The sequence below is a fragment of the Protopterus annectens genome, chromosome 2.part0 (genome assembly GCF_019279795.1).
Source record: "Protopterus annectens isolate FY-2018-M chromosome 2.part0, PAN1.0, whole genome shotgun sequence".
NCBI lineage: Eukaryota > Metazoa > Chordata > Ceratodontiformes > Protopteridae > Protopterus > Protopterus annectens.
In genome coordinates this window covers 634,380,624-634,408,482 of record NC_056728.1, presented here as the reverse complement: position 1 = coordinate 634,408,482, position 27,859 = coordinate 634,380,624, and the positions used below count along the sequence as shown (strand labels likewise).

At 44.1% G+C, this 27,859-nt stretch overlaps 1 protein-coding gene across 1 annotated transcript in view; it reads right to left on the bottom strand.

The window, feature by feature from the left end:
* Positions 1-27,859, bottom strand: part of NCBP1 (nuclear cap binding protein subunit 1) — a 2,903,332-nt gene that overhangs the window by 2,537,876 nt on the left and 337,597 nt on the right. The window contains exons 3-4 of the mRNA XM_044060340.1: positions 8,013-8,058; positions 4,012-4,017 (exon numbers count right to left, since the gene is read on the bottom strand). Of these exons, the coding sequence (XP_043916275.1) occupies positions 4,012-4,017; positions 8,013-8,058 (52 nt within the window). The remainder of the gene's footprint in view (positions 1-4,011; positions 4,018-8,012; positions 8,059-27,859) is intronic.

Here is a 27,859-nt window from a genome sequence, read left to right as displayed (position 1 = left end):
GCGGTAACAAAAGCAATTGCATCCTGCTGATATTCACGAATGACAACTATTTACAAAATTCCAGATAGCTGTGCTGACAGTATCTCCTGTCACACTTCTATATAAATCACAATAATACTCAAAAATGACATACAATTATTTACAAAATTCCAGATAGCTGGACTGGCAATATTTCTTTTTGTGACATCTTGATTGAAACAGAGTTAGATGGTACTTAGAAAACTTCTTTTTTCAGAAAAGAATTTCATCATAATTTTTTGGTGGAAGCATCTAGTTGTCATCCCCCACATATCATGAATAATATTCCTAAGTCACAATTCATCCGGGTTAAAAGGATTTGTTCTTCTCCAGCTGATTCTGGCCATTTTTGTAAAAATTTGATCCAAAGATTTGGGGCTAGAGGATATAAGCTCTATGTAATAAAAATGTTCATTTGTCAGCAAGTTCACAGAATAGACAAGAATTTAAATAAGTTGTTAAAGGATACCGCTTACTCAGAGGTGATCTCTGCTTGACATACAAGGCCATGTCCTACCCAGAACTGATGGATATGCTCCACCTAAAAAAAACAAATCCCCGAGAGCCACACGCTCTAGGGATATAAACCTTACGATAAATTGGACGTGCTGGAGGGATAGATTCCTGACCCGGAGACTCCCCATGCTTTGGAACAAGATTCCAATATACATCAGGCAGAGCCCCTCACTAGCACTCTTCAAGAGAAACATTGACGGATGGATGGGAAATAAAATTTACCCCAGGGATCACTGCAGTGGCTCTGGTGGACAGAGGCACAGGGAACTAATGGCTCTGCTGGTCAGAGGCACAGGGAACTAATCTAAGGGGGTGGCAAAAGCCAACACACTCTGGCTAGGCTTACAAATGCCCTTGGGCAGATAGCTTAGTACTTACCTATGAACCTAAAAATAATGAGCATCTCCAGTACAACTTGATCACTACTTTTGGTAGCAACTCTTTTGCATTACAAAATTTGATACAAAAACATTTCAGCATTTTTCAAACTGACAATGTGGCAGACTGGTTACCAACTAGATGTAGTGTCTCCTTTAAACGAGGCAAGAGTATTTGTAACAAGCTACATCAATACAAAAAAGGAATTCAAAAAATAAAATGGTTATGCAAAAAAAACTACTTATGGATCTTGTTTGTCTGGCTGTTTTCCATCGTTCTGCTGGTAAAGTTGCCATGAAAATGAAACAGTTTTCTTCTGCCAATACTGCTCAAGTTTATGATGTTACTTTTGATTTCTTGTTCATCTGAAAGGATTATTTTATTTGCCCAGTTGTGGATATTCTGCCTTTCATGTGGCCAATACATCCAGACAATTCAGACCATGCGTTTTTAACATCTCGGCAATATTAAAAATTGCACACACACCAATGCATTAAATGTCATTAAACATCTGACTGCTTGTTCTCGTTTTACTGTTATAGACAGGATTGATTTTTAATAGTGCCAACAAATCAAGTTGGGCAAGATATAGTAAGTAAAAGAGAACATTTTTGGATAGGCTGGGTGCATTGTTTTCTTCTGGTTTAAACATATTGTTATGATTAGGTTACCCTTAAGGGGGAATGCTTTTTTTGATACATCACTTTATATGGTTTTAGCTTATATCTATATATATAAATATCTATATATCTATCTATATCTATATCTATCTATATCTATATCTATCTATATCTATATCTATCTATATCTATAAATATATATATATTTTTTTTGGTAAAAGCACCGATTAAGGCTACTGCTACAAGTAGTTTGCCTTGATTTTACCCATCTTCTGGATTTAGTAAACTTTTCAAGTCAACCTGAGTGCCAGCCATTTTTGTTGTTGGTATCTTGTTAGGCCGTACACCGTTTCTGTACTTGCTTGAGTTCACTTTGGTGTTCACTATCCAACTACAGACCCATAGCTATACTACCACCACTATCAAAAATATTAGAAAATGTATCCACTCCCATCTCCTCAAATATCTTGCCCAAACTAATAATCTCTCAGTGACACGACAGTTTCCTCCCCATTCAAAGCACAATTACTGTTTTCATTAGCTTTCACAATGCTAGTAATCAGAATAGGAATAACAACCTATTATCAGCACTATTCTTGGATCTATCAAAGGCCTTTGGCACAGTTTCCTATCAAAAACTTCTCCGTGAGCTCTCTTCCCCAAGTCTAAACAATCTCTCATCTGGTTTCATAGCCATTTCACAAACAGACAACACTCAGTAAAATGGAAACAAGAATTCTCCTCTTTCCTTGTCACAGATGGTGTTTCCCACAGGGATCAATACTGGGCCTACTAATATTTAATATATATTTTTTCTTGTCGCATTATATATATTAAATATTAACGGGCCCAGTACTGATCCCTGTGGGAGACACCATCTGCGACAAGAAGGAAAGAGGAGAATTCTTTTTTCCATTTTACTGAGTTGTCTGTTTGTGAAATGGCTATGAAACCATATGAGAGATTATTTAGACTTGGGGAAGAGAGCTCACTGAGAAGTTTTTGATAGGAAACTGTGCCAAAGGCCTTTGATAGATCCAAGAATAGTGCTAATAGTTGATTTTTTCTTGTCGCAACTTCCGCGGTGGTGCAGCGGTAGCGTTGTTGCCTCAAAGCAAGAGATTCTCCCGTTCGATTCGCGGCTTGGGTTGGGAGTGCCTTCTGTGTGGAGTCTGCATGTCCTCCCGACAGTCGAGTGGGCATTCGAAAGACATGCGTTGAATGGGCGTGCCTTCTTTGAAGGTTGGGCGTCCAGCTGGCAACTAGACACCATAAAAAAACAACTGCCAATCATTAGCGGACCGGAGTTCCGCTGTGGCGACCCCTAACCGGGAAAAGCCGAAAGACAAAACAACATTTTTTTCTTGTCGCAGTAGAGTTTGTTTACAAATATAGTTCAGTATGCAGATGATGCAACCCTCATCTGCTCTGCCCCAGCACTACAATTCCTCCAGAAATTAAACAAGAGTCTTTCTGATCTGTTGAATTCTGGCTAGGCAGTGCTGACCTACTCCTAAATGCAAAAAAAAGACTAAACCAATGTTCTTTTTACCAAAACAGTTTAATACTCAAAATAAATTGAAAATAGAAAAACTGAAACTGTAATAGAAGCCAAATTACTTTGAGTATTTCTAGATGACCAACTCAAATATGACCAACTTATTCTCCACACTATCAAAATATCACAAATAACTAGGCTCCCAGAGGTGTGTGTATATGTACAGTGGATATAAAATCAAAAGGTGCTTCAACAAAGTATTAGTTTAAGGGTGTGCACACTTATGCAACCAGCTTATTGTACATTTTTTATTTTTTTTTTTACCCCCAACGGATTTGTTTTTCCAATTGAATTATACATGTTATAGGTCACATTAAAGGTGGGAAAAGTTTTGAAATAATTTACTGTGATCTCACTTTTTTATATCACAAAAACCTGGCATTTTAACAGAGGTCTGTACACTTTTTATATCCGCTGTGTGCGCGTGTGTGCATATATTATATATATAAATTAATTTCATTTCACTCCATGAATTTCATTTCACCCCAACCACTTCACTGAAAACTCATTTCACTGCATCTCACTTCACTAAACTGCAGTTAGTATACATGGCACTGTGTAGAGTACTGTAAGGCAAGTAAAAGGTATATGCCCTTTTCCCCCACTGTAGTGCGATCTAGGAGTTAGTATACATAGTTAGGGGGTGTGAGGAGCACAACCCCCACATTGAGTGGTGTGGAGGCATAGCCCACCCCCATTAGAGTACATATTGTCTTCTGGAGAGAGTTGGTCACTGGTGTTGTAACTATGCATGTCTATTGTTTAAAATGTATTGTTTTGAAGTTTTTGGTAAAACAATATAAAACAAACAAGGTGGGGGCTACGCCCCCCAGACCCCCCCCCAATGTGGGGGGGGGGTGTGCCTCCCAACTATATATACTAATGCCAGGATTGCACTACAGTGGGGAAAAGGGCATGTACCTTCTACTTGCCTTACAGTACTCTACACAGTACCATATATACTAAGTTCAGTTCATGAAAAGAGTTTTCAGAAATTTCTGTTTTCAGCGATGTGGTCGGGGTGAAATGAAATTCAGTGAAATGAGATTCAACAAAACAAAGTTGACCCATATTATATAATTAGCTTGTGCAAAAATCAATATCTTACAGTATCAAGATAATCCACATGCATCACCTATCTTCACTAATCTCAATACATTCAAATCCAAACTTTATGCATGCTATAATAAAATAGCAAAATTTGCCACATGTTCATCTCATAAAACCCACCACTACACAGCCCTAAAGGGCCTATACTGGCTAGAAAGTACAGTTTTGTACCTACCATAAATGTAGATGTCCGATAGGAATGCATCTGCAGTCCTTACAAATGGGTTGTCCTGTCGTCAGGCAGCCCTTCGGTCGGCCGGATTCCAAAGTCTAGGTCTGGCCTCGGCTGGTGTCGCACTTCACCCGACGTCATAGCTGCAGTTATTCGGGTATAAAGGCATCAGCCGACGCCATTTTCCTCAGTGTTTCTTGCCCCAGATGCCAGGTGCCCTCTAGGAAGGCTAAATTTGGATAAATGCAAATGGTTCCAAATAGTAGAGAGCAAAAAAAATAAGCATGTATGTACATATATACAAACAAATACACCATAATAGATTCCCCCAGCTAGCTACAAGATGGGCAAATACCCTAGGAGTACCACAGAGGGGAAGGAGGGTGGGTAATCCTGACTGCAGATGCATTCGTATCGGACATCTACATTTATGGTAGGTACAAAACTGTACTATGTCCTTCAAGGATGCATCTGCAGTCCTTACAAATGGGTAGAATACCATAGCCAAACTGGGGGAGAAGGAGAAATAAGATTATGGTGTAGTTAAGATCCCTTGCAAAACAGCAGTGGCAAAACCTGCTCGGGATCTGGAATATAAAGGTAGATTATAATGCTTGGCAAATGTATGCACGGAGCTCCAAGTAGCAGCCTCTAAAATGTCTTTGGTAGCCACTCCTCGAAGAAAAGCTGTGGTAGTGGCTGTAGCCCTTGTAGAGTGAGGCCTGATGTTTTCTGGAGTTTTCTTCCCATGGTAGGAGTAACAGAATCTAATGCAATTTCCTATCCACTTGGAGATTTGTCTGTTTTGAAATTGCTTTTCCTTCCATTCCTGTTGCATATGCTACCAGTAGCTGGTCAGTTTTTCTATTGCCCTTGGTCCTGTCCAGGTAGTAGCGTAATTGTCTATGTACATCCAAGGTATGCAACAGTCTTTCTCCCCTGTTCTGTGGGTTGGGGAAGAATGTAGGTAGGTGGATAGCCTGATATAAAGATACTCTGGAAACCACCTTTGGCATAAACGTAGGATTTGTTCTCATGGACACTATCTTGATGGAAGATCAGGAAGGGCTGTACTGCCATTAATGCCTGTAGCTCAGATACCCTTCTTGCTGAAGTGATTGCAAGCAGGAAAGCAGTTTTCCATGATAAATATTGCAATTCTGCTGTTGCCGCTGGTTCGAAAGGAGGGAGTGTTAAATTTTCTAGCACAAAGTTAAAGTCCCATGCTGGCAATGGTGGCTTTCTAGGTGGTTTTACATTTTTAATTCCTTTCAGAAACTGCCTGAGTAGAGGATGTGAGAAGACTGGAGGAATCAAGTCGTATTCTGCTGAAATAGCTGATGCATGAATCTTAATGGAAGAATAGGACAGGCCGTTGTGGAAGAGCTCTGCCAAGTATTCCAGGATGTTGGCTATGTTTACCAGTGACACATTTTCTCCTTTTGCAGTACTCCAAATGTGATATCTTTTCCATTTTGCTGAATAATTTTTTCTTATTGAGGGTCTGCGAGCCTCCAAGATAATGTCTTTAACCGTTTGGGATAAATTTGGGTTATTTGGCCTTATGCAATGTTCCAGGCAGTCAGCTGCAGTGTTTTCAGGTTTGGATGCAAGGTGTTGTAGTTGTTCTGTGTCAACAGCAAGGGAACTAGGGGTAGAGGCCATATTTGCTCCCGAGACATGCTCCTCAGTAATGGATACCAGTGTTGTCTTGGCCAGTCTGGAGCTATCAGGATGATCCTTGGACGGTCCTCTTTGATCTTCAATAGCACCTTGTGCATCAAAGGAAGTGGTGGGAATGCATATGCTGTCAGGTTTTTCCAACTGAAGGATAGGGAGTCCACTCCCCAAGCAAGTGGGTGGTACGTCCTTGTGCAGAATTTCTTCAGTTGGTGATTGTGTGGGGATGCAAATAAGTCTATTTCTGGTAGCCCCCATTTTCTTGTAATGGTTTTGAAGATGTCCGGATGCAGCATCCATTTGTGGGCATCCGTGGTAGTTCTGCTTAGTATGTCTGCTAGAATGTTTTCTTTTCCTGGTACAAAAATTGCTTGTAACTGAATGTTGTAGCTCAGGGCCACATTCCAGAGGTCCATTGCCATCCGACATAGAGGGTACGAATTTGTGCCTCCTTGTTTGTTGATGTACCACATAACTGTGGTGTTGTCCGTCCTTATTAACAGTTGGCCTTGTCGAAGAAATGGTCTGAATGTCTGGATGGCCAGTTTTACAGCCATCATTTCCTTTTGATTTATGTGTAGGTGCAGCTGGTCTTAAGTCCATAAGCCTTGTATGCACTTGCCCAGCATGTGGGCCCCCCAACCGAGGACTGAGGCGTCCGTTGTAATGGTCTGGCTAAGTTGAGTGTTGTGGAAGGGCAGTCCTTTGTTTGATTGACAGGCCTGAGCCCACCATTGGAATTCTTGTTTCAGGCATGGAATTATTGGAATTTGGGTTTCTAGGCTGTGCTTGTGCTGAGACCATAAATTCCTTAGGTACCACTGTAACTTTCTCATATGTAGTCTGGCATGTGGGACCAAAATTATGCAGGATGCCATGAAACCCAAGGCTTGCAGGACTTTTCTTGCTGTTAGCCGGTTTTGCTTTGTTAATGCCAAGAAGTAGAGAGGTAGTTGCTCCTGTTTTTCTACTGTTAGGAATGCCATTTGCTTTGATGTGTCCAGCTCTGCACCCAAAAGGTTATCCTTTGGGATGGTATCAGCCTTGACTTTTTTGTATTGACTGTGTATCCCAGGGCTTGCAGTAGATAAATGACCCTTTTCAAGTCTTCTGCTAGCTTGTTTTTGTTGTCCGCTTGTAACAGGCAGTCGTCCAGGTAAGGGTAGATTTGGATTCCCTGAAGCCTGCAATGAGCAATTACTGATGCCAGGCATTTCGTGAACACTCTGGGAGCAGTAGATAAGCCAAAGGGCAATGCTGAGAATTGATAATGCTCTGATCCTGCAAGAAATCTGAGGTATCTTCTGCAATTTGGTCGTATGGGGACGTGCAGGTATGCCTCCTTGAGATCTAGAGTTACCAGCCAACACTCCTTGCCCAACATGGGAAGAAGCTGCTGTAAGGTCAGCATTTGAATTTTGGGACAATGATGTATGTGTTTAAAGCGGACAGGTCGAGAATAGGTCTCCATTTGTTTTCTTTTCGTGGTACCAGGAAGAGCCTGGAGTAAAATCCTTGGCCTTGCTCGATAGATGGTACTTTTTCTACAGCTCTCATCCTTAGTGAGTTATTTGTTTTAGAGCTTCTGTCTTTTGATTTGGAGGTAGGTTTGGAATTCCTCTCTTCCTTGGTAGAGTATGGAAATGAAACCTGTAACCTTGGTCTATTATCTGCAAAATCCACTTGTCTCCTGTGATGTAATGCCAGTTTACTGAAAATAAGGCTAGCTTCCCGCCTAAGGGTGCTTCTAGTTGTTCCCTGGTAGGCGGTGCCAGAGCCAAGTCACTGTGATTGTCCTGTAGTAGTGGTGGTGGCTGAGTCTGTGGCTGTACCTCGTTGGTTGTTAGCCAGCCACTGACGTCCCCTGTAGGCACCTCTGGATTGACCCCTGCCTCTTGATCGCCTATTCCTGCCTCTCTGAGCTCTGGAGGTGTCTGGAAAGGACCAATTCTTGGAGGGCCAATTCCTGCTAAACCTTGGAGGTTGGACCTGTAAGAAATCTTTGACTGTCTGGACAGATTTTGCTTTCTCTTCCATTTTCTTCAGCACCTGTTGTGCAGGAGAACCAAACAAGTTGATCTTGTCCATGGGAGCATCTAGTAGCTTTGATTTGACATGGTCGGGTAAGGTCTGCTCTTTTAACCATGCATGTCTTCTGATCACTGTGCCAGTCATGGCTGATCTAAAGGAAGCCTCCAGTGCATCATAGCCACATTTTAAGGAATGATTACTGACCTGCTGAATGTTATGTACCATTTCCTGAACAGATTTTTTTGTCTAATGGTTCATCTGAGGACAGCTTTTTAGTTAATTGATCTAACATAAATTCCTGATACTGGATCATGTGGAATTGACAGTTCAAGGCCCTAGCTGAAAGAGTAGCAGAAGTGTAAACTTTTTTACCCCATCTCTCTAAGGCCCTGGATTCCCTTTCAGAGGGGAGGGGGTTCTTGGTAGAGGTAGCTGCTACAGCCTTGGGTCCCTGGGATATAGTTTCGGGATCTGCAAAAGGTGTCTTATACAAATGATAATGAGTGTCCGGAACCCTGTAGTACCTATCGGGCTTAGCAGGGGCCGGAGGAAGAGAGTCAGGAGCAGTACAAGCATAATTGAAAGCATCATCCACAACAGTAAGTACTGGAGGAATGGCTAAAGGCCTATGCTGTGGCAAATGCAGAAAGGTTCTAAGCCTTTTCTAAGAGTCTGAAAAATCCTGGCCCTGCCATTGAAATTGTTCCCTCATAGCATGCAAGGTTTCACCAAAAGAAAATTCCTCAGGCGGAGAGGCAGAAGGAATGGACTCTTCTGCATCAGAGTCCTCATAAGGAGAGAAGGGGGCCTCTGGAGGGTCAGTATTATCTGATTCATCAGAGGAGCCATCTGAAGAGACTGGCTCAGGGGGCTCTACTCTAGTCCTCTTCTCTGGAGGTGGGTGAGAGGCCCGTCTTGGTGTGGTTGAGATCCCCGGATCAAAGAAATGAGATCCTCTGCAAGACTAAGCATTTGAGAACTAGAACTGGGCCTGTGAGAGGGGGTCTTAGCAGGCACAGTTTTGGTAGTTTTTGCTGCTTTAGCCCTGGCAAAGGCCTTAATCGACATGGATGCTGGAGGCCTAGCAGCTCCACGTGCAGGGGTAGAAATATCCAAAGGGATAGTATCTGATAAATCCTGAGAACCTGCAGGAGCAGGTGGGATTTCCGTAGCAGATTCAGCCAAACTGGAAGAGGCCTCGGTAAGTGGCAAGCTTTCGGCCGAAGGAAGAACCGTGGACTCGGTTTCAGCCGAAACAGAGACACTCGCGGTTGGCTTAACCGTGGTTTCGGCCGAAACCGCGGACCGCGAGTGTCGGTCCTTTTCTTTGCGTTTTTTTAGAAATTTGCGTAGTCGGAGTATCCGACGGCATAATATAGGCAAAATCGAGGCCGAAAAACTCTTCAGCAAATTCAGACCGGCGCCTAAGCGTTCGTCGGTTGAAAGAAGCACAGGCTAGACAAGCTGCTACGTCGTGGTCTGGGCCTAAGCAAGGTAAGCAGTAAGAGTGGAAATCTTTATGAGGTATTTGTTTCCCACAATTTAAACAGTTATTCACTTTTTCTGACATCGGCTGAGGCAAGAAAGAGTCCCCAACGGGGTACTTAGCTTTTTAAAAGTCTTCGTAGAAGTATTCGGTAGTAGTAATCTCTGGTTCTGACCGACCGGCACTTGCGAACAGCTTCTGCTTCGGGCGCCACGCGGCAAGAAAGACTGAGGAAAATGGCGTCGGCTGATGCCTTTATACCCGAATAACTGCAGCTATGACGTCGGGTGAAGTGCGACACCAGCCGAGGCCAGACCCAGACTTTGGAATCCGGCCGACCGAAGGGCTGCCTGACGACAGGACAACCCATTTGTAAGGACTGCAGATGCATCCTTGAAGGACATCTCCCAAATCAGCTAACCAATTCTTAACTCACCACTGCCCACAAACTTATCTACAAGCCAGATAGTTGCCTTTCTCTAATGAGCATATTACTACCATACAGCAACAGCAAAACACTATGCTCCAATAACAAATCTCTCCTAGCTGCAATTATCTCAAAAAAATCTCTGCCGGAAACTCACTATATTCTCATGTGTATCTCAAAATTGTGGGACTCCATCCCATTAGAATTAAAGCTTACAAATAACAGTTGCTTTAAAAGTCTGCTAAAACAGCAAATGCAAGGCACTTGGCTCTGCTCTTGCATCACACTCAAGACAATTTTCAATACTGAAGAAAATGCTCTGTACTAAATTCCCATATGGTGATCATTACACTTTCCCTTCTACTACTGTAAACATTTAACTGCCTACTTCTACTCAATTCTCATTCTCCCTCATCGTACCACAACTTACAGATTTCAGTCTATATGTCAATCTTTGTCTCCTCTTGTTTTTCTTTGTATTTTTGTCTGCTACAACCTTATACATTTGTATATTTTATATATTTATACTTATTCCTCTTCCTGAAGTCACAAACTGTTTGATACAAGGTTAGCATTAATCATTACACCTAATTATATATGCAAAAATGTAAATGTACCCCAGATGAAAATATTATATACAATGTGGAAAATGAAAACGTACTGTATAATATCCATTTGTGTGAATACTGGAGCCACCCCCCCCACCACCACCACCACCAGGCTTGCAATATAAAGAAGGGAAACTTGCATGAGAGTACCTGTAATTCTGAAATCTGTTCAGCAGATGTAATGCCAACCAGAAAAATAGTCTTCCCTGAAAGAAATTTCCTAATTATGCATGCTGCTAGTTTCCAAGGGTTTTTGGGTTAAAGACTGAAGTAAGATGGTGACATCCCAGAGAGGGGAATGTAACATGTACTGGTGGTCTCAAAGATGTTCCTCTAAGAAAGGCTTTGGATACTTTGAGGGGAACAATGCAAGCATTATTGAGTCCCTTATGGAAAGTTTAAAATGGCTGCTAATCGTACTTTAAATATGGAATAACATGACCCACCAATAAAACGTTCTGCAAGAAATTCCTATATTTTTGGAAGAGGTTCTGAAAAAGGGTATAGTCCATTAGAAGCGAATAAGATATAGAAGGGTGTAGCCCATTAGAAGAGGACAAGATGGAGAAACACTTCCATTTTTTTCTGTAAATCTTTTCAGTCGAGTTTCTTTGAGAGGACGATAATGATACGAGCTACCACGGAAAAAAAAGGCCGCCATCCCTTGAACCTGTCAAAATTGGAGAAATGACACGGTTAGCTTTAGGGTCATGAGGTCCAGTAGAGGTAGCTCAAATGGGTATTTGAGGTGATCCAAAAATGGATCCAAACCCCATGGTGTGTGAACTAGGCAAGGCCAAAAAAAGATACCCGCAGAGACCAGAAGAGAGTTGGATTATCATCCTGGTCTTGCACGCCACTGCTTTCGGAATGAATTTGGTAGAAAGGCTTAATGAAGACATGGGGGACATGGGTGGACTAAAGTATCTCTCCGTGACTGTCCCTAAGGATGGATGAAGGCAAAGTAATTTCTGCATTTGTTGCTTGGGTACAAAGCAAAAAGGTCGCAGCAAGGTTGGCCCTAGAGGCTGAAAATCTCCATTGCCGCTATTTTGTTGAAAGACAAGTCGTGAGATAGGATAGTTCTGCGCAGTTTGCCCGTTAGGATGTTGGACATCACAGGTACATACGTTACTACTAGAAAGCAGTTCGAAGACATCACCCGCTGCCAGATTCTCATGGCTTCTCAGCAAAGAGGGTCTGATCTGCTTCCACCTTGCTTGTTAATGAACCAAACCACTAACATATTGCCAGAGTCTATGGCAATCACACCCTTGGGTAGATGATTCTGAAATGTCTAACATAAGGAGGACCACTCAACTCCAAGACAATGATGCAAAACCAGGCCTCTATTGTAAACTGTGTTCTTTGGACTGAGCCTCAGTAGTAGTCATGGATTCGGCTGAAGATTGACCGGTTTTCTCGGTTTCGGCCGAAACCGAGACACTCGCGGCTTGCTTAACCGTGGTTTCGGCCGAAACCGCGGACCGCGAGTGTCTGTCTTTTTCTTTGCGTTTTTTAACAATTTGGGTAGTCGGAGGATCCGACGGCATAATGTACGCAAAATCTGAGCCGAAAAACTGTTCAGCAAACTCCGACCGCGCCTAGCGTCGGTTGAAGGAAGCACAGGCCGAACAGGCTGCTACGTCGTGGTCTGGGCCTAAGCAAGGCAGGCAGTAAGAGTGGAAATCTTTATGAGGTATTTGTTTCCCACAAGTTAAACAGTTATTAACTTTTTCTGACATCGGCTGAGGCAAGAAAGAGTCCCCAACGGGTACTTAGCTTTAGAAGTCTTCAAGTAGTATTCGGTAGCAGTAATCTCTGGATCTGACCGACCGCACTTGAACAGCTTCTGCTCGGCACGCGGCAAGAAAGACTGAGGAAAATGGCCGGCTGATGCCTTTATACCGAAGACCAGCAGAGATGACGTCGGGTGAAGTGCGACATCAGCCGAAGCCGGACCCAGACTTTGGAATCCGGCCGACCGAAGGGCTGCCCGACGACAGGACAACCCATTTGTTATGACTGCAGATGCATCCATGAAGGACATCCAGGCCTCTATTGTAAACTGTGTTCTTTGGACTGTTCTTCCTTCAAAATGTCCCCCACTCACCCAAAAGGGGAGATGTCAATGATCACTGCAGCTCTGGGTATGGGAGGGCAGAAGAGGCTGCCCTAAGTTCCTGAATCTGACAAAATCCACTACAGAATGTGGCTCCTGCAGACTATGTGATATGTACTCTACAATGAAGAGGATGAAGGTTTTGTGACTACTGTAAAGCTAACACCCACTGCAGAGCTTTCATGTGATATCTGGTTAAAAGAACCACAACTATGGAGGAAGCCATTACACCTAGGAAAAGTAATACCAGTTGAGCCTGGGGTCCGGGATGATTTATTACCTGAACAGCTAAGGATCTGTATTATTTGACTCATGCAGAGGGATGTTTTGCTGTCTGATGTACAGTGTCTATGTGGCAACCTATGAATTAAATGGATTGAGTAGGCAGCAGCTTGCTTTTGTTGGTGTTTATACAAATGCCCAGGTGAGCTGTCAGTTGTAACAGGAATGACTGATGTGTTACAAGTAGATCCCTGAAGAAAGGCAGTTAAGTCAATTATCTAGACATTGGAACACTTGGATCCCTTGTAGCCAGAGATTGGCCGTCACAGCTGCCATTATCTTGGTGAACACCTGGGGTGTTAGTGAGACCAAACGGCAGCACTCTTAACTGATGTTCTTTAGCTCCCAGCCAGAAATGGGAGGAATTTCCTAGACTGCCGCTGGATCTTGATATGATAGTAGATATCCTAGAGATCAATACAGCACATCCAATTGACCTTTCTCAGCAGAGGTAGAACAGACTTCACTGCGACCATCCAGAATTTTGTCTTCTACAGATCGATTCAGATTGCTGACATCCAAAATCGTTCTCAAGTCTCCTGTCTTTTTAGTACTAAAAAGAACTATGCATATATTCCATATCCTAGTTGGTCTTGGGGGACCGACTGGATGACTCTTGTCCAGCAACTTTGAAACTTCCACCACTGCAGATTCCAACTGATTGGATGGAGTATCGAGAATATTTTATCTAGTCTTCGGGGTTTCCAAAAAGGGTACTGTATAATCTCTGGTAATGATCCTTAGCACCCAGTAATCAGAAGTTATACTAAAGGGTGTAAGGAAAAGTGTTCCATGACTGCCTTCAGAATCCAGCAGTCGGCCAAGGGTTCAAGGATGCTATTCTCCCTCATTTAAGTTAGTATCTTCAGTGACAGGGAGAGGAGTGAATATGCTTCCTCTTACAAGTCCTCCTCCAGGGAATGTGCCTTGCTACTCCTGAAGGGGACACAATGGAATCAAACGTGGGATATGAATGCCAAACAGTCTCAAAGCCTAAGCCAGTTATCTTCGTCCAGCCAAGGTCCTCTCCACAAACACAAAAGCCAACTCCAGCAACGGAACTGAAGAGCCACATAGGTTAGCAGAATCAGAAACCTTCTGGATTCCAAGGGCTGGAGGCTCCAAAGGAGGACCTTGGAACCAAGCTGTCCAATGCAGAAGATCAGAGTGGTAGGGACAGCTCTGCAAACCTCAGGGGGTAGACTCCACCACCACAGCACCAACAATCCAGCTCCAGCTCCAGGAATCTACTCAACCCAAGTGCATCGAAGTCAAGTGAGTGAGGGAAGATGAAGAAGCCAAAGTCTCCAGGCTATCAACTCCTAAGTTGGTACTATGGGAAGGTTGGTCTGGCATACACCGGCTCCAAGGAATGAGATGGCACAGGAAGCTGAATTGCTGGGGTGGAAGGGGCTGATCCCGATCTCTTCCTTGAAGATGGAGCTGGGAAGACTCCCAGGTGAATCAGTCTTCAAAAACTTCAACACTCAGTCGATGTCAAAATCTGTGAGGCTTCTAGTATGCTGACCACATCTCAAGGATGAGACCAGCAAAGCAGGCCTCAAAAGACAAATTTTGTAGTACTGGTGAATAAATTCTGTGGCTGATGGACCCCAGTGTAAATAAAGTTGTCTTTGAGGGATACTGTATCCTAAGAACAGTGGATCGGTCTCAAAACCTTAGGCACTAGACTCACAACAGTTGTAAGGTCAGGAGACCTTTTCTGAGATTTAGCCGAGATCCTCAGGAGTATTTTCTTTAGATTTTTTTCTTTTGTTTTGTCTCTATCCTTTTCCCTCTTCAGTTTCCTTGTCTTATTTTTTCCCAGAGGAAGGGGAAGAGGTGGTTGCCTTTGGGTCAGAAGACATTTTGGACCCTGATTACAGGGGAAGAAGGCCTTTTAAAATAAGCTTTTCTTTTCTCCCCTGGAGGGCTCTGGTCTGAATGCGGCACAAATAGAGCATGAATCCTGCAAGTCGGAAGACCACAAACAGTAGACACACTGAATGCGGGTCTTGAGGGGATATTTTAGGCCGACAGGAGGAACACTTTAAAACTTGTTGACATTAGAATAATAAATACCAAAGATGTACAGAAATCTTAACTATAAGTTATCTAACCAACTAGCTTACTAAAACTAACTATCCATACTAACACTAAATACAAAAACACATGCACGAAAATATTTGAAAACCACTCTAATTTAACCTAACACTCCTCTAACCAAATAATTAAAATTCTCAAAAGTGAGGAAAATGTTTCACTTACTGAAAAAACGATGGGTGTCTCGGTCCACACGTCTGCTTTAGTAAGACAGCAAATGAGATCTGAGGTAACTGAAGGAGAGGGTAATTGTGGGTAGGGGAGGAGTCAGAGCTCTCAGATCCAAACTTTGGTATAAAGCACCAAGGCAGGATCTGGCCAGATCAGACACCCACATGTTGAATCAGATACGATAAGAAAAGAAAGCCACAGTAACCCATTGCCTCTAGTAATAACGAGACAGTCATCTTGATATGAGAATATCCCATTTCCCCTCATGTCTCATGAGCAGCAAGAAAGTACAGTTGTGTACACTTACCATAAATGTAGATGTTAGAGTGTATTTACTGTTGCAGTCATTACACTTGGGTTATCCTGCTGGCAGGCTACCCTCAATAGGCCTGAATTCCAAAATTTAGGTCTGGCGTCGGTTGCTGTCGCCTCTTCCCTGACGTCAGTGCGCCAGGGGTATAAAAGATGCAGCAGACGCCATTTTTTTTTCAGTTTTTCTTGCCCCAGATGTCAGGTGCCCCCAAAAGGTTAGGCTAAAAATATGCCAATAAAACATGCATGCACCAAAATATATTATACCATCCTCTACAAGCAAATACACCACATAGGTTGTATAGATTTAGAGAAGTGCAGATAAATTTCAGCAAAGATATGGGGGGGGGGAGGGGGGGGGTAACCTGGACTGCAACAGTGAATACACTCGAACATCTACATTTATGGTAAGTGTACACAACTGTACTATGTTCTTCGAGTTTCACTGTTGCAGTCATTACACTTGGGTTGAATCCCAAAGCTATGGTTGGGAGGCTGGAGCTAAATAGCATTAGGAGCGGCTATGAGGCCCTGCAGAACTGCAGTGGCAAAGTGTTCCCTGGATTTAGAGTAGAGTGGTAATACTTTGTAAAGGTGTGCACTGAACTCCAGGTAGCAGCCTCTAAAATGTCTTTGGTTGGTACTCCCCTGAGGAAGGCTGCTGAAGTGGCTGCTGCTCTGGATGAATGTGGCCTAATGCCCTTAGGCACTGGTTTGCCATGTTGTGAATAGCAGAAACGAATGCAGTGGCCTATCCACTTTGAAATAGTCTGCTTTGAGATAGCCTTTCCTTGTGATCCTGCAGCGTATGCCACTAGTAGTTGCTCTGTCCTCCTGAAAGCTTTGGTTCTGTTCAAGTAGAAGCGTAGCTGTCGTGTATGTCCAAAGAATGCAGAATTCTCTCCCCCTTATTTGGATAAAAAGTAGGCAGATGAATAGTTTGGTTAAGGGCCACACTGGACACTACCTTATGTATAAATGTCGGGTTTGTCCTCAGAGAAACCCTGTCTGGATAAAAAATGATAAAGGATTCCACAGTCACGAGTGCCTGTAGCTCTGAGACTTGTCTTGCAGAGGTTATTGCTAGCAGAGCTGTTTTCCAAGATAAAAACTTTATATCAGCTGTAGCGGCTGGCTCAAAAGGAGGCAGGGTGAGTTTTTCCAAAACATAATTGAGGTCCCATGCTGGTATTGGTGATCTCCTTGGAGGCCTTAAGTTTTTGGCTCCTCTGAGGTACTGCCTTAATAAAGGATGAGAAAAGATTGGTGGCTCTGTATTGTAATGAGCCGAAATGGCAGAGGCATGAATTTTAATTGATGAAAAGGATAGGCCTTTGTCCAGCACCTCAGTTAAGTATTGCAAAATCTTAGGAATATTTGGTACAGCTGTGTCAATTCCTTGTGCCTGATTCCAAGCACAGAATCTCTTCCATTTTCCAGCGTAAGATTTTCTGGTACTAGGCCTTTTGGCCTCCAAAATGACATCCATCACAGCTTTAGTGAGAGGCGTGTTTTGAATGACTACATTATCCGCCATGCTGCCAGGTCTTTAGTTGGCTGTTCAGGATCTTATTTGTTTTGTTGGCATAGTAGGTGAGGTATCTGAGGCAAGGTCCAAGCCGGGCATTGAGACAAGTTCCTTAGGACTGGATACCAGTACTGGTGGGGCCAGTCTGAGGTAATCAGTATCACCTTTGGCTTCTCTTGTCTGACCACCTTTAGGAGTACCTTGGGGAGGAGAGGCAGAGGAGGAAAGGCATATAGTGCTAGGCTTTTCCAGCTGAAAGCTAGTGTGTCCACTTTCCATGCTTGCCTGTGATAAGTCCTTGTGCAGAATCTTTTTATTTGGTAGTTGTGTGGAGAGGCAAATAGATCTATACCCGGGCATCCCCATTTCCTTGTTATCGTGCTGAAGACTTGTGGATCCAATTTCCACTCGTGGGGATCCATGAGGTTTCTGCTTAGTTCGTCTGCCAGAGTATTTATCTTTCCTGGCAGGAATTGTGCCTGCAGATGTACTTGGCAAGTCAACGCTCTGTCCCACAAAGTCATGGCTAGTCTGCAAAGGGGGTAAGAATGAGTGTCTCCCTGCTTGTTTATGTACCATATGACCGTGGTGTTGTCTGTCTCTATCAGTAGTTGTCCCGGATGAAGTAGGTCCTTGAAGGCTGTCAGGGCATTCTGAACAGCTAGCATCTCGTTTTGATTGACATGAAAATGCATTTGGTTTGCGGACCATGTGCCTTGAATACATCTTCCTGCCATGTGGGCCCCCCCAGGCATAATCTGATTCATCCATTGTTAATGTCCGCCTGGCTGGGGGTAAGGTGAATGGCTGTCCCTTGTTCTAGTGACAAGCTTTCGCCTACCATCGAAACTCCTGTTGCAGGCAGGGAATGAGGGAAATTGTTTCCAGGCTGTGGCAATGTTGAGTCCAAACACTTTTTAGGTACCATTGGAGTTTCCTCATATGCAGTCTCGCATAAGGAATTAGTAGAATGCAGGATGCCATGAAGCCCAAAGCCTGCAGAATTTTTCTTGCAGATAACTGGGCCTTTGCTGCCAACAGGTTGAAATAAGTAGTCAGTTGCCTCTGTCTGGTGTGAGATAAGCCATCTAGGCAGTTGTATTTAAGCTTGCACCGAGGAATATTATCTCTTGAGAGGGTACTAGTTTTGATTTCTTTTCATTGACTGTGTACCCTAGACCTGTTAGAAATCTCTCTACAAACGCCAGATGCTGTAGTAGAATGTCCCTATTCTCTGCTTGAATGAGGCAGTCGTCCAAGTAAGGACTTATTTGTATTCCTCTTTGTCTGCAGAATGCAATTACTGGTGCCAGGCACTTTGTGAAGACCCTGGGCGCAGTAGATAAGCCAAAGGGCAGTGCAGAGAATTGGTAGTGCATTGAGCCAGCTTCGAATCTGAGGTATCTTCTGCATGTTTGTCTGATTAGACCTAAGTCACAAGCCAAGCCCTCTTGCAAAGCATGGGCAGAAGTTGCTGTAGTCTTAACATTCTGAATTTTGGTATATCCAGAAATGTGTTTAGAATAGATAGGTCCAGTATTGGTCTCTAGGTCTTGTCCTTTCTTGGTACCAAGAACAGTAATAAAATCCTCGTCCCTGCTTTATGCTCTGGTACTTGTTGAATGGCCCTCATGTCCATGAGGGATGAGACTTGCTTTTGTGCCTCTGCCCATTGATGGTTTAGCAGGTCTGGCCAACTGTTTGTCCTTGGCAGGGTATGGAAGTGAAACTTGTAGCCTTGTGTCACTATCTCTAGGACCCATTTGCCCTGGGTTATTATGTGCCAATTTTGTGAAAAAGTACTAGTTTTCCCCCTAAAGGTGCAGCCAGAAGATAAGTGCTTGGTGCAGGCAGGGGGGAAGTCATTGGCACTGTTTCCTGTATGGCTGTGATTTGTCTTCTCCACTTTTGGAGGTAGAAGCACCCCATTGTTTAGACCTGTAGGAACCTTGGGGTTGGGATCTGCCTCTTGGGCATCTGTATCTGCCCCTTTGTGGTCTGACACTGGAAAGGACCAATTCTTTGTAGGCCAGTGTCTGCTAAATCTTGGAGGCTGTACCTGTAAGAAATCTTTAACCGTTTGCATAGATTTAGCTTTGTTCTCCATTTTCTTTAACACCTCTTCTGCGTTAAAACCAAACAAGGTATCATGCTGTAATAGAGCATCTAATAATTCAGATTTTGTTCCTTTAACCAAGCATGCCTCCTGACGCCAGAACCAGTAACAACGGCCCTGCAGGAGGCCTCCAAAGAATCAAAACCACATTGCAAAGTATGCTTTCCAACTTGTTCAGCTGCATGCAATAAATCCTGCATTTGTCTGCATGTTCAGAATTTATCAACATTTTCTGTTTAAGCAGTGACATAATATGTCGCTGATATTTGAGCATATGAAACTGACAATTTAAAGCCCTTATAGCCAAGGTAGCAGAAGTGTCAATCTTTTTTCCCCATCTGTCCAATGCCCTAGAATCTCTGTCAGAGGGGGTAAGGTTTTTTGCAGTGGAAGCCTTGACCCCTTTGGGACCTTGTGAGAGAGTTTCTTGGTCAGCAGCAGGGTTTTTGTAAAGGAATTTATGAGAGTCAGGAACCCTGCAATATCTGTCTGGCTTAACAGGAGCTGGAGGTAAGAAGTCAGGGGTCAAACTGTACTCTGAAAATACATAATCTACAATGTCTAACAGGTGGAATAGCTAGGGGCCTGTGTTGTGGTAGTAAAAGGAAGTCTCTGAGCCTTTTCTTAGATTCTGAAAAATCTTTGCTCTCCCAGTGGAAATGTTCCCTCATGGTATGCAAAGTTTCCCCAAAAGAGTAATCCTCAGGAGGACAGGCTGAAGGGATAGATTCTTCAGCATCAGAATCCTCATAGGGAGGAAGAGAGTATTCCTGATCAGAAGAGGAATCAGATGAAATGGAAACCTGATCTGAAGATTCATATTCTGTCTCTTGCCTAGGCCTTTTATCAGGAGGGGGATGGGAACCCCTGATCAAAGTAATTAAGTCTTCAGCCATTTTGAGCATCTGTATTTTGGGCATGGAGGCCTGTCCATGAGGCTGTTGTACTTGTTTCTTTGTCTTTAAAGGTGCTTTAGTCTTTGCCTTTGAAGCTGAAGTCGTTTTAATGTATAACTGAGTAGGTCTGAAAACACCCTCAGAAGCAGATGCCTGCTCAGCAGCTCCAGACCCATCTGAGGGAATAGCCTCCGAAGGTCCAATACCTTGAGCTTCCAGCGGCCTAGTCGACTCCACGTGGGAGTCTGTAGCGGCCTGCGGGTCTAAAGTAGCAGACATCAGGGGCTGCGAAGGCACCTCACTGAGAACCGGTGACTGGCTTACAAGAAGCCTCGTCATCGGTTTGGGACCTCGGATGCCTGTCCTTTTCTTTTTCTTTGCGTTTCTTGTGAACTCCGGTAGTCGTATGGCTATCCGACGACATAGTATAATTAAATCTTCTGCCAAAATAGTGTAATGCAAAATCGTACAGACGCTTAATACTGCGTTGGTTAAATCTAGCACAAAACCGACTAGCAACATCGTGGTCAGGGCCTAGGCAAGGAATACAGTAAGAAAAAGTCCTTATGAGGTATTTGCTTCCCACAAGAAATACAATTAACTTTTTCTGACATCGGTCTAGAGCAAGAAAAAAGTTTCACCAACGGGCTACTTAGCTTTTAATGAAGACTTCGGATCTGAAATTCGAACAAGAAAATTTCAGGAGTATGCCGACCGGCACTTGCGAACCGCTTATGCTTCGAGCACCGTGTGGCAAGAAAGACTGAAAAAAATGGTGTCTGCTGCATCTTTTATACCCCCTGGCACACTGACGTCAGGGAAGAGGCAACAGCAACCGACGCAGGACCTAGACTTTGGAATTCAGGCCGACTGAGGGTAGCCTGCCAGCAGGATAATCCAAGTGTAATGACTGCAACAGTAGCAGATTCAGCCATGCTCTGTGAGGCCTCGGCTATCGGAGGCATGTTTTCGGCCGAAGAACCGGGGGCTCGGTTTCAGCCGAAACAGAGACACTCGTGGTCGGCCTAACCGTGGTTTCAGCCGAAACCGCGGGCCGCGGGTGTCTGTCCTTTTCCTTGCGTTTTTTAGCTAAATGAGTAGTCGGAGTCTCAGACGGCATTTTGTATGCAAAAGCGGGACCAAAAAACTCCTCTGCAAACTCCGACCGACGTCTAAGTGTCCTTCGGTTGAAGGAAGCACAGGCTAGACAAGCTGATATGTCGTGGTCTGGGCCTAAACAAGGAAGGCAGTAAGAGTGGAAATCCTTATGAGGTATTTGTTTCCCCACAAGTTAAACAATTATTTACTTTGTCTGACATCGGCTGAGGCAAGAAAGAGTCCCCAATGGGGTACGCTTTTAGAAGTCTTGTAGTAGAAATCTCTGGATCTGACCGACCGCACTTGAACAGCTTCTGCTTGGCACCGCGGCAAGAAAGACTGAGGAAAATGGCGTCGGCTGATGCCTTTATACCCAATAAACAGCAGCTATGACGTCGGGTGAAGTGCGACATCAGCTGAGGCCAGACCCAGACTTTGGAATCCGGCCGACCGAGGGGCTGCCTGAGGCAGGACAACCCATATGTTAGGACTGCAGATGCATCCTTGAAGGACATCTGTACTATGTTCATCGTGGATACAGCTGCAGTCATAACAGATGAGTAGAATCCCAAAGCTAAGAAAGGGGTGGTAGGCACTAGGTGGAACTAGGAGGAGCCAGGATGCCCTGCAAGACTGCAGTGGCAAAGCCTGCTCTAGTTCTGGAGTATAATGGTAGGTGGTAGTGCTTGGAGAAAGTATGCACAGAACTCCAAGTGGCTGCTTCCAAAATATCTTTGGTAGGAACTCCTCTGAAGAAAGCTGCAGAGGTAGCCGTGGCCCTTGTAGAGTGAGATCTGATGCCTGTAGGTACAGCTTTGCCATGAAATGAATAGCAAAAGCGTATGCAGTGGGCTATCCATTTTGAGATTGTCTGTTTGGAAATTGGCTTTCCTTGAGCTCCTACAGCATAGGACACAAAGAGCTGTTCTGATTTTCTGAAAGGCTTTGTTCTGTCCAAATAATAACGCAGTTGTCTGTGGATGTCCAAGGAATGTAGTAATCTCTCCTTTGTTTTGAGGATTAGGGTAAAAGGTAGGTAAGTGTATGGCCTGATTCAAAGCTACCCTGGATACCACTTTAGGCATAAAGGACGGGCTGGTTCGTAAGGAAACTCTGTCCTGATGGAAGATGATAAAAGGCTGCACCAGTCATGAGAGCTTGTAGTTCTGAAACTCTACGAGCTGAGGTAATAGCCAGAAGGAAAGCTGTTTTCCAGGACAAATATTGCAAATCTGATGAGGCAGCTAGCTCAAAGGGAGGCAAGGTCAGTTTTTCCAGAATTAAATTGAGATCCCAAGCAGGTATTGGTTGTTTCCTTGGAGGTCTTAGATTCTTAGCCCCTCAGTGGAACTGTCTTAAGAGGGGGTGAGAGAATAACGGTGGATCAGTGTTGTATTCTGCAGAAATGGCTGAGGCATGGATTTTGATGGAGGAGAATGAAAGTCCACTGCTTAGCAGCTCAGCTAGATACTGTAGTATTTGAGGTAAATTCAGTTTTCCAGGATCCTGGCCCTTTTTCTTATTCTAGACACAAAACAGTTTCCATTTTGCGGAGTAAGCTTTTCTAGTAGATGGCCTTCTGGCCTCCAAAATGACATCCTGCACCACCTTGGAGAGTAGGGTCTGTTGTGATGCTAAGGAATCTTCCATGCGGCTAGATTGAGTGTTTTTAGCTGGCTGTGAAGAGTTTTGAAGCTGTGCTGAGTCAGGAGAAGAGGCATTAGAGGCAGGGTCCATGGTGGGGAATGAGTCAGGCTCCTCAGGAGTGGGTACCAGTGTTGTCTTGGCCAGTCTGGAGCAATGAGAATCACCTTTGGTCTGTCTGCTCTGGTTTTCAATAGAACTTTGGGCAGCAGAGAAAGAGGTGGGAAGGCAAACTGTCATTGATGTCCAACTGAGAGAGAGAGCGTCCACTCTCCAGGCCTTTGGATGGAAAATCCTTGAGCAGAATTTTGTCAATTGGTGATTTTTGTGGGAGGCAAAGAGATCTATGTCTGGCCTTCCCCATGCTTGGATTATTTCTGTAAAAACTTTTGGATGCAACTTCCATTCGTGTGGATCTGTCATATTTCTGCTTAGGTTGTTTGCCAGCGTGTTTTCCTTGCCTGGCAAGTACTGTGCTTGTAGTTCCATTTGTAAGTCCATGGCCATGTTCCAAAGTGACATGGCCAGTCTGCATAGGAGGTATGAATGTGTTCCTCCCTGTTTATGCACCACATAACTGTGGTGTTGTCCGTTCTTATCAATAGTTGACCTGGTTGCAGAAGGTCCTTGAAAGCTATAATAGCATTTATTACTGCTAGCATTTCCTTTTGATTGATGTGAAGGTGCTTTTCTTTTTGGGACCATTTGCCCTGAATGCACCGATCTGTCATGTGCACCCCCCAGGCGTAGTCCGAGGCGTCTGTTGTGATGACTTGATTTGCTTAAGGCTTGCTGAATGGGAGACCTGTGTTTGTTTGGCATGCTTGAGCCCACCACAGAAAGTCCTTTTGTAGACATGGAATTAGTGGTATTATTGTTTCCAAACTGTGGCTGTGTTGAGACCATAGGTTTTTCAGGTACCACTGAAGTTTCCTCATATGCAGCTTTGCACATGGGAATAGTAAGATGCAAGATGCCATGAATCCCAGAGCCTGCAGGATTTTCCTTGCAGTCAGCCTGGTTCAATTTGCTAGTGCTCTGAAGTATTGAGTTAGTTGCCCCTGCTTCTCTGGCGCGAGGTAGGCCATCTGGGTGTTTGTGTCCAAGTTGGCACCCAGGAAAATTATCTTCCGAGAGGGTATTAGCCTTGATTTCTTTTTGTTGACTGTGTATCCCAGAGAGTTCAACAACATTATTACATAAGCCAGATGTTTCAGAAGAATGTGCTTGCTGTCCTCTTGGATCAGGCAGTCGTCCAAATAGGGGTATATTTGTATCCCTTGAAGTCTGCAGTAGGCAATTACTGATGCCAGGCATTTCGTGAATACTCTGGGCACAGTAGATAAGCCAAAGGGCAAAGCAGAGAATTGAGAATGTGTTGAACCTGCAAGAAATCTGAGGTATCTTCTGCAATTTTGTCTGATTGGGACATGCAGGTATGCCTCCTTGAGGTCCAATGTTATCAGCCAAGAATCCTTGCCCAGCATGGGAAGAAGCTGCTGTAGAGTGAGCATCTTGAATTTTGGTACGAGTAGAAATGCGTTTAGGATGGACAGGTCCAAAATAGGTCTCCAATCTTTTCCCTTCCTTGGTACCAGGAATAGTCTGGAATAAAAAAGTACAGTTTTGTACCTACCATAAATGTAGATGTCCGAACAGGAATGAATCTGCAGTCCTTACAAATGGGTCGTCCTGTCGTCAGGCCGCCCGCCCTTCGGTCGGCCGGATTCCAAAGTCTGGGTCTGGCCTCGGCTGGTGTCGCACTTCACCCGACGTCATAGCGGCAGTTCTTCGGGTATAAAGGCATCAGCCGACGCCATTTTCCTCAGTGTTTCTTGCCCCAGATGCCAGTTGCCCTCTTGGATAGCTAAATTTTGGATAAATGCCAATGTTTCCAAATAGTAGAAGGCAAACACAAAAAATAAGCATGTATGTACATATATACAAACAAATACACCATAAGAGATCCCCAGCTAGCTATTAGATGGGCAAATACCCTAGGAATACCACAGAGGGAAGGAGGGTGGGTAATCCTGACTGCAGATGCATTCCTGTTCGGACATCTACATTTATGATAGGTACAAAACTGTACTATGTCCTTCAAGGATGCATCTGCAGTCCTTACAAATGGGTAGAATACCATAGCCAAACTAAGAGAGGAGGAAGAAGAAATTATGGTGTAGTTAGGATCCCTTGCAAAACAGCAGTGGCAAACCCTGCTCGGGATCTAGAGTATAAAGGTAAGTTATAATGCTTGGCAAATGTATGCACGGAGGTCCAAGTAGCAGCCTCTATAATGTCCTTGGTAGCCACTCCTCGTAAGAAAGCTGTGGTAGTGGCTGTAGCCCTTGTAGAATGAGGCCTTATGTTCTGTGGAGTTTGCTTTCCATGGTAGGAGTAACAGAATCTGATGCAATTTCCTATCCACTTGGAGATTGTCTGTTTTGAAATTGCTTTTCCTTCCCTTCCTGTTGCATATGCTACCAGCAGCTGGTCAGTTTTTCTATTGCCCTTGGTTCTGTCCAGGTAGTAGCGCAACTGTCTATGTACATCCAAAGTATGCAGCAGTCTTTCCCCCCTGTTCTGTGGATTGGGGAAGAAGGTAGGTAGGTGGATAGCCTGGTTTAAAGACACTCTGGATACCACCTTAGGCATCAATGTAGGATTTGTTCTCATGGACACATTGTCTTGATGGAAGATTAGGAAGGGTTGTACTGCCATTAAAGCCTGTAGCTCAGAAACCCTTCTTGCTGAGGTAATTGCCAGCAGAAAAGCAGTTTTCCAGGATAGGTGTTGAAGATCTGCTGTTGCTGCTGGTTCGAAAGGGGGGAGTGTCAATTTTTCTAGCACAAAGTTCAAGTCCCATGCTGGTAATGGTGGTTTCCTAGGAGGTTTTACATTTTTAATTCCTCTCAGAAACTGCCTGAGTAGAGGATCTTGAGGCGACAGGGGATCAAGCTGTATTCTGCAGAAATAGCTGATGCATGTATCTTGATGGAGGAATAGGACAGGCCTGTATGGAAAAGCTCTGCCAAATACTCCAGGATGTTGGCAATGTCTACCTTTGACACATCTTTTCCCTTTTCAGTACTCCAAATGAGAAACCTTTTCCATTTCCCTGCATAGTTCCTTCTTGTTGAGGGTCTGCGGGCCTCAAGGATAATGTCTTTAACCCTTTGGGATAAATCTGGGTTAGTTGCTCTTATGTAATGTTCCAGGCAGTCAGCTGCAGAGTTTTCAGGTTTGGATGCAGGGTGTTGTAGTCGCTCTGAGTTAACAGCAAAGGAATCAGGGGTAGTGTCCACATTTTCCCCCGAGACATGCTTCTCAGTAATGGGAACCAATGTTGTCTTGGCCAGCCTGGAGCTATCAGAATGATCCTTGGACGTTCCTCTTTGATTTTCAATAGCACCTTGTGCATCAAAGGAAGAGGTGGGAATGCATATGCTGTCAGGCCTTTCCAACTGAAGGATAGAGAGTCCACCTTCCAAGCAAGTGGGTGGTACGTCCTTGTGCAGAATTTCTTGAGCTGGTGATTGAGTGGGGATGCGAATAGGTCTATTTGTGGTAGTCCCCATTTCCTTGTGATGACCTTGAAGATGTCCGGGTGTAGCATCCATTCGTGAGTATCCGAGGTAGTTCTGCTTAATATGTCTGCTAGGAGGTTTTCTTTTCCCGGTACAAAAATTGCTTGTAACTGAATTTTGTAGCTCAGAGCCATATTCCATAGGTCCAGTGCCATCCGGCATAGAGGGTATGAATGAGTGCCTCCCTGTTTGTTGATGTACCACACGACTGTGGTGTTGTCTGTCCTTATCAACTGTCCTTCTTGGAGGAATGGTCTGAAATTCTGGATTGCTAGTTTTACTGCCAGCATTTCCTTTTGATTTATGTGCAGGTGCAGCTGATCTGGAGTCCATAAGCCTTGTATGCACTTGTCCAGCATGTGGGCCCCCCAACCGAGGTCTGAGGCGTCCGTTGTGATGGTTTGGCTTGGTTGAATGCTGTGGAAGGGCAAACCTGGGTTTGACTAGCATGCCTGAGCCCACCATAGGAACTCTTGTTTTAGGCATGGGATTTAGTGGTATTTCGGTTTCTAGGCTGTGCCTGTGTTGAGACCATAAATTCTTCAGGTACCACTGTAGCTTTCTCATATGCAGTCTGGCATGAGGGACCAGGATTATGCAGGATGCCATGAAGCCCAAGGCCTGCAGTACTTTCCTTGCTGTTAGTTTGTTCTGTTTTGTTAATGCCAAGAAGTAGAGAGGAAGTTGTTCTTGTTTTTCTGTAGTTAGGAATGCCATCTGTTTTACGGTGTCCAATTCTGCACCTAAGAAGGTTATTCTTTGGGATGGTATCAGTCTTGATTTTTTTATATTGACTGTATATCCCAGGGCTTGCAGTATGCAAATGACTCTTTGTAAGTCTTCTGTTAGCTTGTTTTTGTTGTCCGCTTGTATCAGGCAGTCGTCCAGGTATGGATATATTTGGATTCCCTGAAGCCTGCAGTGAGCGATTACTGATGCCAGGCATTTCGTGAACACTCTGGGCGCAGTAGATAAGCCAAAGGGCAATGCTGAGAATTGATAATGCTTTGATCCTGCAAGAAATCTGAGGTATCTTCTGCAATTTGGTCGTATGGGGACGTGCAGGTATGCCTCCTTGAGATCTAGAGTCACCAGCCAATACTCCTTGCCCAGCATGTGAAGAAGTTGCTGTAGGGTCAGCATTTTGAATTTTGGAACAATGATGAATGTGTTTAAAGTGGACAGGTCGAGAATAGGCCTCCAATTTTTCTCTTTTCTTGGTACAAGGAAAAGTCTGGAGTAAAGTCCCTTTCCTTGTTCCATAGATGGTACCCTTTCCACAGCTCTCATCTTTGCTAATTGAGCTATTTGTTTTAGAGCTTCTGTCTTTTGATTTGGTGGTAGGTTTGGCATTCCTCTTTTTCCTGGTAAAGTATGGAAATGAAACCTGTAGCCT